Source organism: Ipomoea triloba, chromosome 3, assembly GCF_003576645.1.
Source record: "Ipomoea triloba cultivar NCNSP0323 chromosome 3, ASM357664v1".
Lineage (NCBI taxonomy): Eukaryota > Viridiplantae > Streptophyta > Magnoliopsida > Solanales > Convolvulaceae > Ipomoea > Ipomoea triloba.
In genome coordinates this window covers 12,481,003-12,498,770 of record NC_044918.1, presented here as the reverse complement: position 1 = coordinate 12,498,770, position 17,768 = coordinate 12,481,003, and the positions used below count along the sequence as shown (strand labels likewise).

At 40.9% G+C, this 17,768-nt stretch overlaps 1 protein-coding gene across 1 annotated transcript; it reads right to left on the bottom strand.

Moving 5' to 3' along the window:
- Positions 1–3,836: 3,836 nt before the first annotated feature.
- LOC116014444 (U-box domain-containing protein 27-like) lies at positions 3,837–5,344 on the bottom strand. Its single transcript, XM_031254503.1, has one exon. It carries the CDS (start codon positions 5,265–5,267, stop codon positions 4,038–4,040), a length of 1,230 nt encoding a protein of 409 aa, XP_031110363.1. The 5' UTR covers positions 5,268–5,344; the 3' UTR covers positions 3,837–4,037.
- Between the last annotated feature and the right edge of the window lie 12,424 nt (positions 5,345–17,768).

The following is a 17,768-nucleotide window of genomic DNA, read 5'->3' as shown; positions in this document are numbered from 1 at the left end:
TGTGCAATCGAACCATTCTACTCTACAAATTAATCTATGCAACTCATTGATAAAGGTGCAAAATTCATGTGTTGTTATTTTTTTTTGATAAGTAAACCTCCAAATTTCTTGTCCGATAAATAAAGATATGGTGTTAGAGGTGAAAAACAAGTAAATATGACAATATTACAAGTCAAAAAAGCTTAATGGGTGGTTGGTGGCCAACTTCTAGGGTATAACAATAGTCTGGGGACTAATCTAGACTCACCCAAAAAATTTTTACCCTAACACACTTTTTACAGAAGTCGAATTTTTTACCTTACAAGTACATTAATAGTCTGTTTATCAATTACTTAAAATTTTTGGGTTCCTTATTAAAATTTTCAGTTTTCACTATGTTAGAGATATTAAGAAGGAAAGATAAAACAGTTGAAGAGGAGTGGGAGGAGAGGAAAAAAAGGCATGATGATGTATGCATATCTCTGAGTGTATGGACCATCCAAGCAGTGGAAGCCACAAAATATATAATAGGGTGTAAAAGGGGAAAAGGTAAAAATATAATATGAAAATTAAGAAAAGAAAAAGGAGGATATTGAAAAGAGAGAGAAGGTGAGCATGGAGTTTAGTGCTTAGAGAACCACTTTTTGAATTTGCCAACCCATGCCCATGCATTCTGTTCTTCCTGCTAGCTTTAATTTTAAAATAACTCCAATTTGCTCTGCTCAATACAATCCTCAACCATTGGATCCATCACCTCAACCAATTTTAATATCTACTTAATTTTTTTTTGAATAATTAATATCTTCTTAAATACTACCCACTATTTATTTATACTCTTTTAGATATAGAGTTCCCTTATATTTTTTTTTTTTTTGGTAAATTTACGGGGTATTTCTGTCCGTTTAACTACAACATTTAAAAAAAATGAATCGCATTTTAAAATTATTATCAACACATTGAGATGACTGAAGATATTATTTATTTAAAAAAATAGAAAAAAAAAAAAGAGAAACAATTAATCTTATGTGTGAAAAATATATTACTTTTAAATACTTTCTCTATTCGTTACAATCCAAAGAGTAAATAATCCACTCACCACAGTGGTTTGATCACGTGACCGTTTTTCAAGGAGAGTCACAGAAGTGCTATCTGAGCACAAGGTGCTTGGCACTTTAATACTTCTCTATTTATTCATAAAAATATTAAATTTTATTTTTAAAAAGTATTACATGCCTCATGGGTTTCATATAAATTTCTGTAAAATCAAAAACAGAAAACAAATAGTAAAGAATTTAAAAAATAAATAAAGAAAAATAGAGAGTTAAAGTAAATGCACTTTATTTTACATCTTTATGAAAGTCTCTTGTATCGTAGAAGTAAGGAAAACACTTCGCACTCCTACAATTATCACTCTTGAGATTTTAAAAAAGAAATTATTTATTTTTGTAAATTACTGATGAATTAACTGAGTTAATAAGAAATTTATGTATTCTATAAAAAAAATGGCACATTATTATAATATCTCTGGATCTATTGTAGTTGTAGTAGTGAAAATAATAAAAGCTCTCAACTGTGACAAAGTTTAGGTGGGATCTGATGCACTTACCGTGGTTCAATCTCTCAATTCTGAAAGTCAAGCTTCTTCTTATGATCTTATCATTCTTGATGTTAAAAATTTATTGAGTCAATTTGCTATGTTATAATATCTTTTGTTAAACGTTCTACGAGTGGAGTTGTCCACTTATTTACCTGGGACCCTATTTCTAATGCAGATCGTAAGGACTGGTTCTTTGGACCTCCGAACTTCATCTATAGTTCTCTTTATTCTGATCTTACTTAATGACTTTCTTTTTGTTTAAAAAAAAAAAAGGAATAAGATGCAAATTGGCCACTGAACGTAACTTAAAAATAAAATTAGGCCACAGAACACTCCAAATACATGCAATTTCACCTGATAGAATGTTATCATCCATTTCATCAGGTTACCTGCTTACGTGGAGGGTCAGTTGACATATTTAAATAATTTTTAATAATAAACTTTAAAAATAAAAATAAAAATAAAAATAATTAGATATAATTAAATTTTAATTTAAAAAAAAAACACACACACAAACACTGGCCGGCCACCCCCTTCCTCCCCTCCATATGAAGACAGGTCCTTCGTCTCCAATCGGAGATTGGAGACGGAGGAAGCGGGGAAGGGGGTGGCCGGTGGGCACCCCAACGTTTTTTTAAATTTTAATTTTAAAATAATTTTAAAACTGTCAACTCACTATCCACGTACGTAAGTAGGTAACTTGATGAAATGGATGGTAACCTACTATCAGATTAAATTGCATACATTTGGAGTGTTCAGTGGCATAATTGCACTTTTTTCGTTCAGTGACTTAATTGCATATTCAAGTTACGTTCAGTGACAACTTTTTACCTTATTCAAAAAAATAATAATAATAAGTGAAAATAAGAATACCTATATTACAACATGAATACCTACCCGTCGTTATACCGTGGACCGCGGTCCACAATGCATTATGGACCAAGGTAAAAAAACGACGTCGTTTTAATAAGTGGGAGAAACGGCTCTCGTAAATCTCTGTAATTGATACTACTGTTCATCTCAAATGATACTACAATTGTGTTGGACTGATACTGCAATTGTGCTGAACTGATATTGCAGTTGTGTTGAAAGGGAACTGCAGTTGCGCGGAACGGAGGGCGTTTGATCCGTCTGGAACTGCATTTGTGTTGAACTGATACTGCAGTTGTGTTGAAAGTAGACTACAGTTGCTCGGAACGGAAACTGTTTCACCCGTCTGTTTTCATTAATCAAAACGACATCGTTTTATCACTTTGACCACAATGATTGGTGGATCGCAGTCCACAATAAAATTTGCTAATACCTACTATATATATCATAGGAAAGTTTAGCTAAAATGGTATGGGTGACGTCACTCTCCTTTTTAAAGATCCCCACATGGTTTTCTTTTTTAAAATTAATTAATTAATTAGGATTGTTTAGTGCGTTTTGGTGCATTTTCAAGGGCTAAGCTTTGGCTTAAAAGGATTGAGGAATGGTCAAACTTATCTCCCTTTCTCTTTAACAGATTTCTTTAGATTCTAATCTCTTTCCCACCTCTTTCTCCGTGTCATCAACCAAAATTCATTGAATGTCAAACAAATGTTCATTACACTCACAAAAACACATATACTGTACTCTTTGTTTCTTCTACATACATAATAATTGTTTTTAGATTCAAGGAAACTTCCCTAGTGCTAGCTTCTCAACACTCCACACTTCAACCACAACACTTTGTAACACTTGATTTAAAAAAAAAAATATATTGTATTAACATCTGTATCTTGTAATATTCGACGTATCTCACATTCTCACATAATAAAACTATTTATATTGATATATATGTCTCGCAATATCCATATCACCAAGTGAAACTATTTGTATTACTATAGATATGAATAAAACTTTTTTCAAAAGGTTGATTCGCCAACTCCAAAGACCCCATACGCTCCAATTCCACAGAATATTTGAAAAGATGTAAATCATGATAACTCAATAGCTCAGCATACAGGCCAAATGTCAAAATCTAATCACTTTGAACATAATCCTCGTACTAACACTAAGATATAAATAAAACTATTTCAGCTGAAATTAAATTAAAGCACCACCAATTAGGCCACTGAATTGCCTTAATTTACACTTGTACTATCTTGTTAGGATTGAGAATAGGACCTTGGGAGCTAGCAAATTTAATCTTTTGTGAGCAAATTAAAGCACCACCTTGTTATAGCAAATCCATGGAGAAGAGATTGAAGATTTTGAGGTAAATTGTGATTAGGAATGGTTAAAATGAAATGAAATGAATTGAATTTCTTTCCTTTCTTGTCTGGTAGTGCTCTATTGTTGGTAACAAAACTGCTTTTGATTTACAAGATCGACTTTGAACAATTATGAAACCTCCATCCATGGCTATCCATCTTCAGAGTTTCCAATATCAATTTTTGTTTTTTTTTTCTTAAATACAGAAAATAATGAATAATAATCAAAATGGCATGATGTGAATAGTCTTGGTATCATAGCTGGAGAGACACGTAGCCGCCTTGGAGTTGACCCTAAACACCTTGAGCAAATCTCCGGCCATTTGGCGGACGGCCGGTGAACAATTGCTTTGCATTATGAGTAGAATCTTGGGCATCCCGTTGCTCTTGGCCACCGCGTCTTGCGCCCTGTGGTCTCTGAACAGGCAGCACAAGCTCCATAGAATCGTGACGCCGTGCTCCGTCGCTTCCGTCGATACCTTCAGCACCTTCTTCACGATTGACTGTAAGCAAACCTCGTCCTGGCAGATCTCAGATCTCCCGTCTTTGCACGTCGACAGCAATTCCAGCAGCCGCAGAACTTTCTCCGTCAGCGTCGCCCCCATTTCTGTAGCTTCCGATAACGCCTTCCCCAGCAGCCCAACTGCCCCGTTTCGGGCCAGCCGTGCCCGATTTTTCCGGAGCATTGCTAGCGATATCAAGCAAGAAATCCCCGCTTCTGCGGATTCAGCGTCCCACTCTGAATCCACTACTAACAATCTCGATAACGCCGAATACAAATCCGCGATCTCGGAGAAGAAATTTTTAGCTTCGGAATCCACGGCGAGAATAAGGTCTAATAGTTTGGAAGCGGATATTCGCAGTAGCTTTGAATTCCCTTGTCTCAGCGCTAGAATCAGCGCCGGGGAAATGTCGTTTCCGGCGCCGATTTTGGGCAACGCTTCTAATTTCTCCTTATCGTTAAGTTGCTCCAACAGCATTATACAAAGCGGGATAGTCTTCTCGATTATCCGGATATTTTGAGAGTGATGAACCAGGACGGAAATGAGGAATGCAACCAAATCGAAATCCTTGGTTACCAGGAATTTCCGGTTTTCATCGGATTCCTTGGCGAAAACGACGAGTTTGGATATATGATCGTCAGTAAAGTTGTTCTTGAGGTGGTGTATGAGGTGACGGGCTTGTTCCCGGGTGAGCGAGTTGGAGCGGCGAGTCTGGACCGATTCGGACCAGATCTGGATGAGGCGTTGGAGGGTGTGGTTAGGGACCAGATCCTTACTGTGAAGAACCTGCATGGTGGCCGGACAGGTGTTGTTGCCGCTGTCCAACCACCGTTGGATGCTGCTCCGGTCGTACGTAACCCCGGTGCAGAGGCTCACAGGGGATTTCATCACGTCCAGCGAGATGGGGCACCGGAAAAGGCTGGGCACACTTATGTACAGATCGTCCCTCATATTTGATCGCCGGACTCACTGAGTTGGGGAGCGAGTTGTGGAGAGAGCGAGAGAGAGAGAGAATGGAGATGGAGTAAATGGGAAATGATGGAATTTAACAAGGAAAGAGTCAAAGGAGGGAGGGGTGACGTCAGAAGCAATTACTTTTAACAAGTAATTTATTCCTTCTTTTGGGGGTTTGGTCTTCGGTCAATGAAAGGTTTGGTTCTCTCTCTCTCTCTTTGGTGTATTGCACTGTCCTTTGGGTTTTGTTTATTCAATGCACAAAAGTCTTGTTTGGGTGTGTTGCTGTTGGCTTCTTCTTTGCTTTTGTGTGTTTCACTCCATTCCTTTCGTCTCCCATACCAATTTCTTTTTTCATTTTTTACTTCTAACTCTTTTTATTCTAATCCAATCAAGTATCGATCACACCTACAAATATTAATGCATATATACTTTACTCTTTTTTTTTTGAAATAAAACGACTATTTCATTAATAAATATCAGATAACAAAGGATCAACAATGAAAGACGGGGGAAAGAATTCCACTCCGTACGTTCAGACAAGGAAAGGGATTCCCGCGCTAACAGGTGGGCAATCCGGTTCCCTGAACGCTTAACATGAGAGATAGTAACATCAGGGATTGATGACAGTAAATCTTCTACATCAAGAATGATGAGATCAAAATGGGAATCACATAAGGGAGAACTAAGACATTGAGTAACCAGTAGAGCATTTGTTTCAATATGGCAGTGTGAGATGTGGTTAGATTTAAGCCAACTGAGCGCTTCACGAACCGCAATAGCTTCTGCCTCCTTAACCGAATACAAGTCGTGCCATGGTGTGCTAATAACTGCCATGAAACCTCCCTGATCGTCCCGCAGGATCCCGCCGAAACCCATGCGACCTCTTGCAAAGTTTACCGAAGCATCAATATTGAGTTTTAGATATCTTGAAGCTAGTTTCTTCCATTTGATGGTGGAGGGGTGCTGTGGAGGGGCGAAGTTATCAATAGAGTGATTAGAGGACCATTCCTTCATATGCGATGTAGCTCTAGCTACAATGGAAGCAGGCGAGTGGTTTGAGTTATTCCAGACCTTCTCATTTCACGCAAACCAGACATACCAACAGACTATAAGCAGGAGGCAACTGTTGAATTTATACAAAAGCTTCAAGTTGTTGATGAGCTAATCTCTAATGGAATTTACGCCAGAAGATGAAGTCTAAAGGGAAGAGAGATTCCAGCATTGTAATGCAAAAGGGCATAGTGCGAAGAGATGGAAAATACTCTCATCTTCCTGGTGGCACAAATGACAAATGGGGTTACAGTTGACCTTCTTGGCACGGAGCAAGTCAGTAGTGGGAAAGCAAGATGCACATGCCTGCCACATGAAGGATTTCACCTTAGGTGAAACCTTGAGTTTTTAGAGATTGCCCATTCCAACTTACTCGCTGATGGCTGCTCACCCATGAGGAGTCGATAACAGCTTTTGACAATGAAGTGCCCAATATCTTCTCCCATCCAAACAAACTTGTCGTCTCTATTAGATATGGGAAGAGGGATGTTGGTGATCAAAGAAGTGTCTCTATTGTTGAAGATGTCAAAGATAATCTCTGAGTCCCATTGCGGGGGATTGTTGAGGAAGAGGGAGGAGACATATGCGTCCTGCAAGAAAGGGAAAGGTGGCTTGGAGATCCAGGGGTTAGTGTTGTCAGGTAACTATTTATCATTCTAGATTTTGATCGAGTTGCCATTCCCGCCGCCATTCCCAACTCTCCAGCGAGTGTGACGTCTGATGGTGTCTCTAGTTGTGAGGAGGCTACTTTACTATACAATGGCATGTTTATAAATAAAACAATAGTTATTCTTGAAATATATTCTGTCAAACTGGCCTAGTATGAGATTGACAAAATATTAACAGATATGAACTATTGATAGGCTTCGACAACCACACCAACTCTTGAGACCAGTGAATAATCAAATCTTATTTCATAATTTCACTTAGGTTGTAATACTTATATGCCCACAAAAGTCGAAATTCCTTTGCTCCCAAAGCCACACAAACTTAGCCTATAACAAAATAAATGAAGAGAAACAAACTTTATTTTTACTGGCTGCAAACCGTACTCACAAGAGAATACATAGAAGGTTCACATTGCATCCTTTGGAAATACAGAGACTCTTATTCAAAATAAAAGACTAATTTTACATGGACATGACGCGAATGGGCCCAATGTTTATATTTAAATAAGTATTTCAAAGTATATTAAGATTATATAGGAAAAGCTCATATATAGGTAATTGAATGTTGAATTTCTTTATTTAAATAGGTAATTCAAATTATATGAATGTTGGCTCTAATGGAATGAATCCCGGGTTCTATCAGCACTTTTGGGATGTAGTTGGTGGGGATGTTTCAGGTTTTGTGTTAAGTTGCCTTAATTTCTTCTCTTTCCGCAATAGTTTAAACGATACTATATTGTTCTCGTCCCTAAGAAAAAAGACCCCGAGCTAGTGATGAATCTTAGGCCAATTGCCTTATGCAATATTGTGTATAAAGTTATAACTAAGATGTTGGCAAATAGAATAAACCCATTGTTGGGGATGTGATTTTTTTTTTTTACTGTTAGGTTCTTTTATCCTTGATAGACTAATCACAGACAACATTCTAGTTGCGGCTGAGGTTGTCCTTTACTTGAATAGGAAGTAGTGTGGGAAGGTAGGTTGGGGTGTGACAAAGTAATTGAATAAGCACCCGACCTGAACCACAGCTAGACAAGAGGACGCAGAGAAGTCAAACGGCCACCCGTTACACAAGCACGACATATTGAAGAAAAATTACTACAACGGCTCCTTGTTGTTATTACCCGCACTTAGTATAAGCATTAAGCGTCCGTTACACTCACATAAGGGTCGTTGCACTTATAGGTATAAATAGTGAATCCTGTTGTAGGGGAGGGGGGCTCTGTTTCTAGCACACACAAACATTCTTTTACTAACCCATGGTACTTACTTATTAATATTATCTGGTAACCATTTTTACCGTTATGGGTGCTTTCATTGAGATTTGAGATCAAATCTCAGGCAAAATTTCACAAACTAGCTTGTCACTAGAAATGGCACGACCAGATCTAGCAGCTACTATGGTTCCCATTACTTGAACTACAACGGAAACCACGAATGCGAAGGGATCTTCGTAGCCAGCTCAACAACAATCATGGATAGAGGCCGCATTCCCGTCCAGGCCGTGGATTTCCAAGAAACTGCCTAGGTCATTCAGCAGGTGGCGACAGCGGCAACGCGGGCTCAGCTAGTGGCAAGGATGAAAGGCCAGCTCCTCCATTGCCTCCTCGAGAAGTAGAGGCATAGTCCCCACGGAGAAAGAGAACACAAGGTCGAGGCTGCCTTTGCAATGCGAGGCCGCCTCAGCTAACCTTGGCCACTTGTGCGTCCACCTCCACAATTGCGTCCGCCTCTTCCATGTGTCTACCTCTACAAGTGCATCCGCCTCCTCAAGTGCGTCGACTTCCTCCATGCGTCCGCCTCCTCATCCATGCGTCCGCCTCCACAAGTGCGTCCACCTCTATGCGTTCGCCTCCTCCATACGTCCGCCTTGTCCGCCTTCGATGTAAGTATTGGTCATGGTCAGCCCTGATCAATTTTGTTGAAAAAAAATATTTCTACTCTTGTTACACTCTATTACCTTAGGGCCGTCACGGGATCCGATCTCTCTAGCTACTCGATGGAAGGGTGTTTTCTTGGTCAAGTTTAAGGCTTGGTTACTAAAACACTACCGTGTACACATTCTTTCCTATATAATAATAATAATAATAATAAAGAACATACTACATACATATATCAATATATATATATATATATATATTAAGATTAAGATAGTTATATAACTAAGATTAGGGAAATATTGTACATCTTTACTTGGATTTTTAAAATTAGGAAAGTATAAGACTCAATATAATATATGTTTAGGGTGATATTAGATTAGACTTGGAGCCTAAGAAATAAAATAAAATTAAGAAACAAGGATTTGGAACTAGGAATAATCTTGAGGAGTATTTAATAAAATGATTTCAATATAATTTGGGCCAAATAATATGATAGAATAATTTAAAATGGACCAATTTAAGGATACAACACTTAGTAAAATAATTTTAGGGTGCCCAAAAATCAGTAGTGTTACATAGGGCCGACACGAGATCCGATCTCGCTAGCTATCTGACGGAAGGGTGTTTTCTTGGTCAAGCTTAAGGATTGGTTACGAAAACCCTATCCCTAAGGGATGGTACGAGGCCTCACCTCGCTCACTACCCTATGGAAGAGCCAACCTTTGACCGAGCCTATGGCCGGTCGAAGTGAGCTAGGAGTGTGCACAAAAAAAAGTCAAACGGTCACCTGTTACACAAACGCGGCATATTGAAGAGAAATTACTCCAACGGCTACTTGTTGTTGTTACCCGCACTTTGTATAGGCATTAAGCGTCCGTTACACTCACATAAGAGTCGTTGCACTCTTAAGTATAAATAGTTAACCCTGTTGTAGGGGAGGAGGGCTTTGTTTCTGACACACACGAACATTCTTGTACTAATCAGTGGTAGTTACTTATTAATATTATTCGGTAACAATTTTTGCCGCCAAGGTGCTCTTAAGCTTTATATAGCTAAAGCATATGATAGGATGGGATGGTCTTTTCTTCGAGGTATGTTGCTAGCTCTGGGCTTTGCAGAAGCTTGTGTCAAATTGATTATGAATTGTGTTACTATTGTTTCCTATAACGTTAGAGCTCTAGAGAACGCCACCAGCCAACCTCCCTGCCGCCGTTGCCGAAAGAAAATGGAAACCAGAAGAGGACTCAGCCGTGCTGCTGCTCGCCGGAGCTACTGAAGAGAGAGTTATCGTTGCCTGTCCTCGTCACTACTGTCATAGTTGCGATAGAGAAAAAGAGAGAGAGACGAAGGGAAAAAATGGAAAGGGTACAATGGATTGAACACTCTGGATACACACACACACACACACACACACAGAGTAGAGTTAGGTTTCCAATTTGGACTAGAATAAATTTAGAAGTTGAATTTAAATGTTTGGGGTAGGTTAGATTAGGATCAAATATAAGGCTTTACATTTTGGGCTATAATTAGCTACATAATAGAATACATATTTATATGGGCTTAGGATAGTTTAGATAATAAAAATCGTTTTGGGCTTAAGATATTTGGTTAGTAGAAATAATAGGTTATAATAATAATTTATCAAAAGCCCATTGCAAAATAATAGATTTTAGAAACATTTTTTTAGAATATTTTAATAATAAGACAATAATTCCTTTTCAAAAATATTTATATTTTTTAAAATAATATTTGAAATATATGGGGTGTCACACCTTTTGGTAACATTCACGAGCCATCTGTTGATCCTTTCGCATTACTCCGATCCCTTTGAGCGTGTGCAATTTTAGGCACAGGTGTTCCAACGATATGGATCCTTTGGTTTCAATAATATCCCCAATAAAATCCAGCGAGTGGAGTTTTGATTAGTTGGAGTTGATCATATGCGAACCCTAACTTCACGAAAACATCGTAGTACATCACGTTTACACTACTCCTTGTGTCCACTGAGACCCGTCTTACCTCAGTTCCGTTTATTTCCATCGAGATGGCCAAGGTGTCATGGGACGAGACTCCCTTACCCGGGAGGTCACCATCTGAGAAGGTAATACTCTCTTGCCATTACTCCCTAGGGACAGGAGGTTTCTCCATCGACCCTACATATTCTTCTTCGACCCTCGCGGGAGACCATCTCCCGAAAATCACATCTATGACCAGGCGCTTGCCCTTATTTGTGGACTGCTTGGCAGATTTATCTCTGGGCGGAGCAGGGTAGCGAGGGTGCTTGGCCGATTCCCTCTTCCATGCATTCCCATGATGCATCCTATTATAGTCAATGAAATTTCCCAGCTGGCTGGATTGAACGAGAGCCTTTATATCATTTCACCAAGCCTGACATTCGTCCGTGATATGCCCATATCGGCGGTGATATCAATAGTACTTCCCTTGATCGGGGATTGCCACATAACCCTAATCAGAGGCTTTCACAACTTGGCATTCCTCTGCATATGTCAATATCTCGCTAGGGTGTGCTTTAAGGGGAGTGAGAAGGGTCCAAGGGGGCGACACCCTTTGGATTCCTACGAGGTTTTGGGGGTCGCTACCAGGTACAACCTTCCCTTTACTCAAGGGTCTCTTTTCCACTAGTGGGCTTGTCCCTTTGTTCTTGATAGGTTCTTTTGCCCAGGGTTTATTCGCGAGGTTTTCCTCCCTGCCTCCTTTGAGTCGGTTTGCTTCTTTAGTCTCTGTGTATCTGTCTACCTTTGCCATGAAAGCATCATACTTACACGGAGTCTTATGCCTCAAACTATTATAGAGCTCTCCTGCTTTTATAACATCTATAAATATCACAATAACATATTTATTGTCTATGTTTTCCACGTCTGCTTACTCCGTCGCAAGCAGACTAGGAATTCGGTTAAATATTCTTTTGCCCCTTGCTTCATCATAGTGAGGTGCGTAAAGTACTTTCGAACCTCTTTTTCTCTCATGAAATGGGTAATGAACTTCACCGCTAGGTCGTGAAAGAGTCAATGGAATTACCCTTCAGGTTAGTGAACCACCGTTGAGCCTGCCCCGCTAGGGTGGGGAAAAATTCCCTACACATTGCCGCTTCAGAAGATCCTATACTAGCATCATGGTGGACTGATAGGCCATGATATGTTCTTGAGACTCTTTTGAGCCATCGAAATGCTTGACGCTCGAAGTCTAAAGTTGGGAGAGAGGGGCTCCCTCATTATTCTCTTGGTAAATGGTGGGGTCACCGTGATTTTAGGTACCTTTGAGAATGTCACCTTTCTCCTTCCATTGGAACAACTCAATGATCTTAGCGTTCACCTTCTTGGTCCAGCCATCACGTGGGGCTACTCTCGTTTGGGAGGGGCCTACGAATCCACTGCAAGCCCCTTTTGCCATTAGGGTGTGATACATGCTTTGACCTTCTGACTCCTTAGCGAGCTGGGGAATCTTCTTGGGATTCTCGTTTCCCCACTCAGACTCTTGGTCGAGGGAGGTCTTCAAGCTTCTCCTCGTGCTATGCTTAGCCTAGGGTAGGCCTCCGAGGTTACCGGGGCATAGGGCCGCGAGGTTTCTTCTTTGAAGTTCATTCACGGTGTTAGCGACTTCGTGACGTATAGGGGTAGACTCCACCTCTGGTGGTGTAGCGTAGGCTTTCTTGGTTCCTCTTCTAGCTCTTGCTATTCTAACAGGAGCACCCGCGCCTAAGGGAGGCGGAGTTTGCCTAGCAGGGTCTCGCATTTCCCCATTAGCCCAACAGGGTGAGTTAACGCTTTGCAACTTTGCCATTTTGGCGTACTTGGGCTCATACAAGAACTGATAGAGACTAGAAATGTGTACCTTTTGCAGCGTACCCCACAGATGGCGCCTGTGATGGTTTTATCGGGACCGGGTCCTCCATAAATCTAGTACGACAGTATTGAGCGGAATAGAAAAACAATAATATTACTAATTAGGGCATGAGGCCCAACAGAATACGTACAAAGCCTAAAGGCACCAGCCCAAATAATAAATAAATAAATAATAGGAAGACTGGTGAATAAATACAATAGATAAGGAAATGAGGGACTAATAAATAAATAGGAAAGAATAGTCCAACTAAGTTACCACTAAGACTTGAATCTAGGCACACTAGCAGGGGGAAGAAGATCTAACTACTAATTAAGCTATGAAGTGGATCTGTTCTGAGGGATTTCTTATACGGACTAGAGCCCACCCCCTTTTATATTTTTTGTTGGGCTTTTTGCACCCTCCACGTGTACGGTATCAAGATGGTGCCAACTCACACTAGAAACGCATCCCACGTCTTCTTGTCCTAACGACCTCAACCACCCACCAGGCGCCACATATCCAAACCATTTGTCAACTCCCTGAGGAAAACGGTGGAACGGACACGACCCGTACCGTACCCAAGGGGTATGGAGCCCACGCACGGGCACGAACCCGGGCGCCTTGGGTGGCGGCACGATTAGCCGCCACCCAAGGCAACTGGCCACCCCGGCTGGGCACCGGGGGCTCAACCGGTCCGCTAGGGGCGCCTCGGCCCCTGCGGCGGTCACGCCTATCGATGCCCCCGGTGGTGCAGTGGTAGCGGGTGGCGCCCCACCCTCCTCCTTCGGACTTCTTTTGCATGAGTCTACTTTCTAGCTTGCACCACTCCTCTATCGAGCTTGTCTTGTACCAACTTGATCCCTTATCTTGTACCCCTTATCCCTTGGGCCTGTCGTGGTGAACGCGGTCGGCAGCTTGGGTGATGGCGCGACCAGCCGCCACCCGAGGCGATTGCCCACCCTGGCCGGGGGGCGCAACTAGTCCGCCAAGGGCACCTCATCCCCAGGCGACAATCGCGCCTGCCGATGTCCCTGGTGGTGTAGTGGCGGTGGGTGACGCTACACCCTTCTCCTTCGGACCTCCTTTGCACGGATCTGCTTTCTAGTTTGTACCACTCTTCTATCGGGCTTGTCGTGTACCACCTTGATCCCCAATCTTGTACCCCTTATTCCTTGGGCTTGGCCCGAACCAAAAAATTGGGCCTATATAACCCCATCAAATATGTATATATTTTTTTTATATCAAATGGAAGGGGTACACCCAATAGTTCTGCTAGTTTATTACAACCACTGCCGCCATGATGGCATACCATCGGCGTCATCCTGGATGGTTTCAAGTAATTCGGTTGGAGGCTGGTGGAGTAAGGTTTTGCCTCTGTCCAATTTAGAAGCTTTCTGTGCGAGCAAGTCTGCAGCTTTGTTTTGTTCGCGGGCTATGGCTTCAATCTTCCAAACTCCCAGCTTCAGGAGCTTCCTCTTACACACAGTGAGAACGTTATCTGCCACCATGTTGATTTTTTGCTACTGGTAATACCTTGAATAATATCCATGTAGTCGCCTTCGAAGATGATGTGAGAAGAAAATAAAGATGCTCAATTGAGCATGTGGTCTTCTGCCTCAGTGCCATCGAGGCCAACATCTCTATCATCATTCATCATTTCATCGTTGGGAGGGTCCGCCATGTCTAAGAACCCAATATCCCCGTCCGGTGGCTTCTCATGTGGGTAGTCATAGTGCCACGGTTGCTGGTGGTGGACTGTAGTCCTAGAGTCATAGTGCCACGGTTGCTGGTGGTGGACTGTAGTCCTAGTGATAACTCTGCCACTTGCCGAACCACGGACTACCACATGCTCAGATTCCGCAGCCGCACGCCTTGGTGGGTTGCCCCTGCCCCCGCGACCTCTGTTCACATTTTGTGGCGCGGTTTGCTGCCCCCGCGTGTAACCTCCTTGAGCAGGATACCAATTGGTTTCTTCAACAGCTGCCCTAGGATTGCGTTGTCTCCTTTGGTGCCCTGTGTTAGCCAGCAAGTCCTTGGGTAACTCGTTGTGAGCAGGTGGCACACCCTCTGTTTCAACGTATTCCTCACCATCTTGTAGGGGGCCGAACCGGGAGGTAGTTGCCATCCCTTGTTGGTTGGCCACTCCATTTGGAGCACGACTCTCCTTGCCTGGGTGACGGTTGGCCGGTTGGTAAACCGCCAGCCTTCGGGGAGGTTGCCTGGCTTTCCGGGTAACCAGCATCCAAGGGCCATACTTTTCCTTTGGTAATCTTGAGGTGCTAAGATTGTTCTTAACAAGCGGCCTCATGAATTCCTCGCCCAGAACCGAACTGGGGATGCTAGCATTTTCGTTTTGTTCCTTGGGTGAGACCGTTGCCGATGTCGCCGGCGGGCCACACTGATCTTGCCGGTGACCGTAGATACCACATTTAAAACATACAAGGTGGATCCCTTCATACTCGATGGGCCATGCTTTTCCTTCCAGAGTGAACCTTGCAAGAAGCGGTTTGGTAACATCGACCTCTACACAGATCCGGGCAAATTTTCCTTTGGAGACGAGGCTCGTTGTATCATCAATCTTGATGGGGCGGCCAATCTTCTTCCCAATTTTCCATAAGAAGTCCTCTTCAAAATACTCCACAGGTATAGCAGGCAGTCGAACCCAAACCAAGAGTTTTTCAGTTTTATTCTCGGTGGGATCAAAATTTGGGGACCATTCTTGGACGATCAGATAGTGGTCCAAGATCATCCAAGGACCACCAAATCTTGCAAAGTCGTAGTCAGATTGGAATTCAAAACGAGCTATGAAGTAGTCGTGTTCGAGGGAAATCAAATCGAAAGTACCTTCCGGATTCCAAAAACTTGTTAATCGACGGTGGAGGTATGAGTACCCTACTGATCGGCCAAGAACCCGGACGATGAGGGAACGGCGCCATGGTCTACACAGCCTCACTTTCTCCGCCTTTGTGACTATAATCGTCGGACAGTCTGGATCGAAGTTGGCTTCATCTATTTCTTCTTCATCCGAAACGAGGTCCTCTTCCATTTCATCATCTAGTGGCTGGTTCCCATTTTGACCCGCGGAAGGACCTGGTGTCGCAGAGGGAGGCACATGCTGACCCGCGGAAGGACCTGGTGTCGCAGAGGGAGGCACATGCAACGATTCTGAATTAGACACAAGAGGCGTTTCCTTGACTACGTCTGTCATCGCAAAGCTCTGGGGACCTTTAGGCGATCTTTCACCCCGCTTTGATTTCTTGGTACTTCTTTCCAGCAGGTCTTGTTCTTCTGGAGTCCGGCTGCTTTCCATCGGCGACTCAGATTCTGAGGACGTGTTTTCTTTCAATAGAGCTTTCCTGTAATTCATTTCTTGGAGCGACTCCATCATGACCAAACGTTCAAATATGTATATTGATATCAGTTTTTTATATGAACATTTATTTATGTGAGTAAACTATTTCATAACTTATTTTCTTTTATATCTGTTAATGATCTAATATGCTTGTTTTTTGTGATGTCTTGATGCAAATGGAAAATTTAAAATACAATTGTGGTAGAACCACTACTGTCTTTTTTATTTTTAATTTTCATTTTTAAATAAAAATAGAAATGACATATGAATTGAAAGTGCTTATAGATTAAAGAGTCACTCCAACTTATTGACATGAAAACAACAACATAAAAAAAATTCTGAATATTTATTTCTACTATTAATATTTCGTAAACTTATAAACCTAAACAATTTTAAATTTTTAGCTACACTCCAATGGCAACAAAAAATGTGTTTGTCAAACTCAATGTTTAATTAATTATTTAATATGAAATGATATAAATAAAAAATGACTAAGATGTCCCTCAATAATTTAGAAATTTAAAAAGCACTATCAAAATTAATATGACTTGTTAGTGGATTAAAATTGTCAATTTGCACATAATTAAAGGAAAAATTTTGTGCCAAAGATCTTGTGAGCCTCTGTGAAGGTTAATAACAAAGTTATTAATACTCAAAAAATGGGGAAATTTTGTGTATGCTAATAATTCATGAACCAAGAGTATAATTGATGAACTAAAACTGTCATTTTCTCTTTAATTAAAGAGCAAATTTTACATCTAGTCATCGATTATTGTAGCATTGTCACCTTTAATTCTATTTTTTAATTTTGCATCATTAAATTATTGACTTTTACTTGTTTGTCACAATTAGTCATCATTTAAAATTTTTGTCATTTCACCATTTAATATAGAGGGCTAACATGTAATATTGTCATTCAAGTCTCTCCCTCAACATGTAATTTCTCTTCCTCTCTTGTAAACGTTGAATTTCATAAATAAATGCGATACTGTCACAATAGTTGATCACTAAAAATAAAATTTACTTTTAATTAAAATTTAAAATGAATTTGTTGTATTTTTTTAATATAGAATTTGTTGTATTTAATACGGATAGGGGTTTAAATACTCGGTGATATGTATAACCTTTAGAAAAAGTATAAATAAATATAACTTTCACGCAAATAATTTATAGGAAAAAAGAAAAGAAAAAGAAAAAGTGTATTGTACTAGTTTCATAGAAGAAAAGAAAAAGAAAAAGAAAAAGAAAATATAGAAGGTCAAAGGTCAAAGAGAATTGGGCCAAGGTTAGGAGTAGCGGCTATGATTTATAGGTGAATGGTACACGTTGGTAAGATTGGATTAGGTTGGGAGATTGATGCATAAGATGAGGAAAAACAACGTGGGTGGGTGGGCCTACCTCATCACTCGATATGTTTTTTCGGGCCTACACTAGGACCCGCTCATGGTTCGCTTGGTCGGTTCATGACAGATGTAACTGTAGGCAGCATCCGACCCGTCCCCGCTATTTGGCAAATTAAACCAAGAATCAAGGCATGTATTGCATTGTAAATTTTGATCTAAATAACATAATAATTACAGACACATAAACAATTAAATACAAGTATAAAATATGTTAACTGTAAATACATAACTGTAAATACGCCACCAGTTTAGCCTTGTGCCTCTCAATCGAACCATCAGCCTTCCTCTTAGTGCGAAAG

Excerpts from the sequence above, each read along its gene's own strand:
- LOC116014444 (XM_031254503.1), bottom strand. The coding sequence starts at position 5,267 with ATGAGGGACGATCTGTACATAAGTGTGCCCAGCCTTTTCCGGTGCCCC.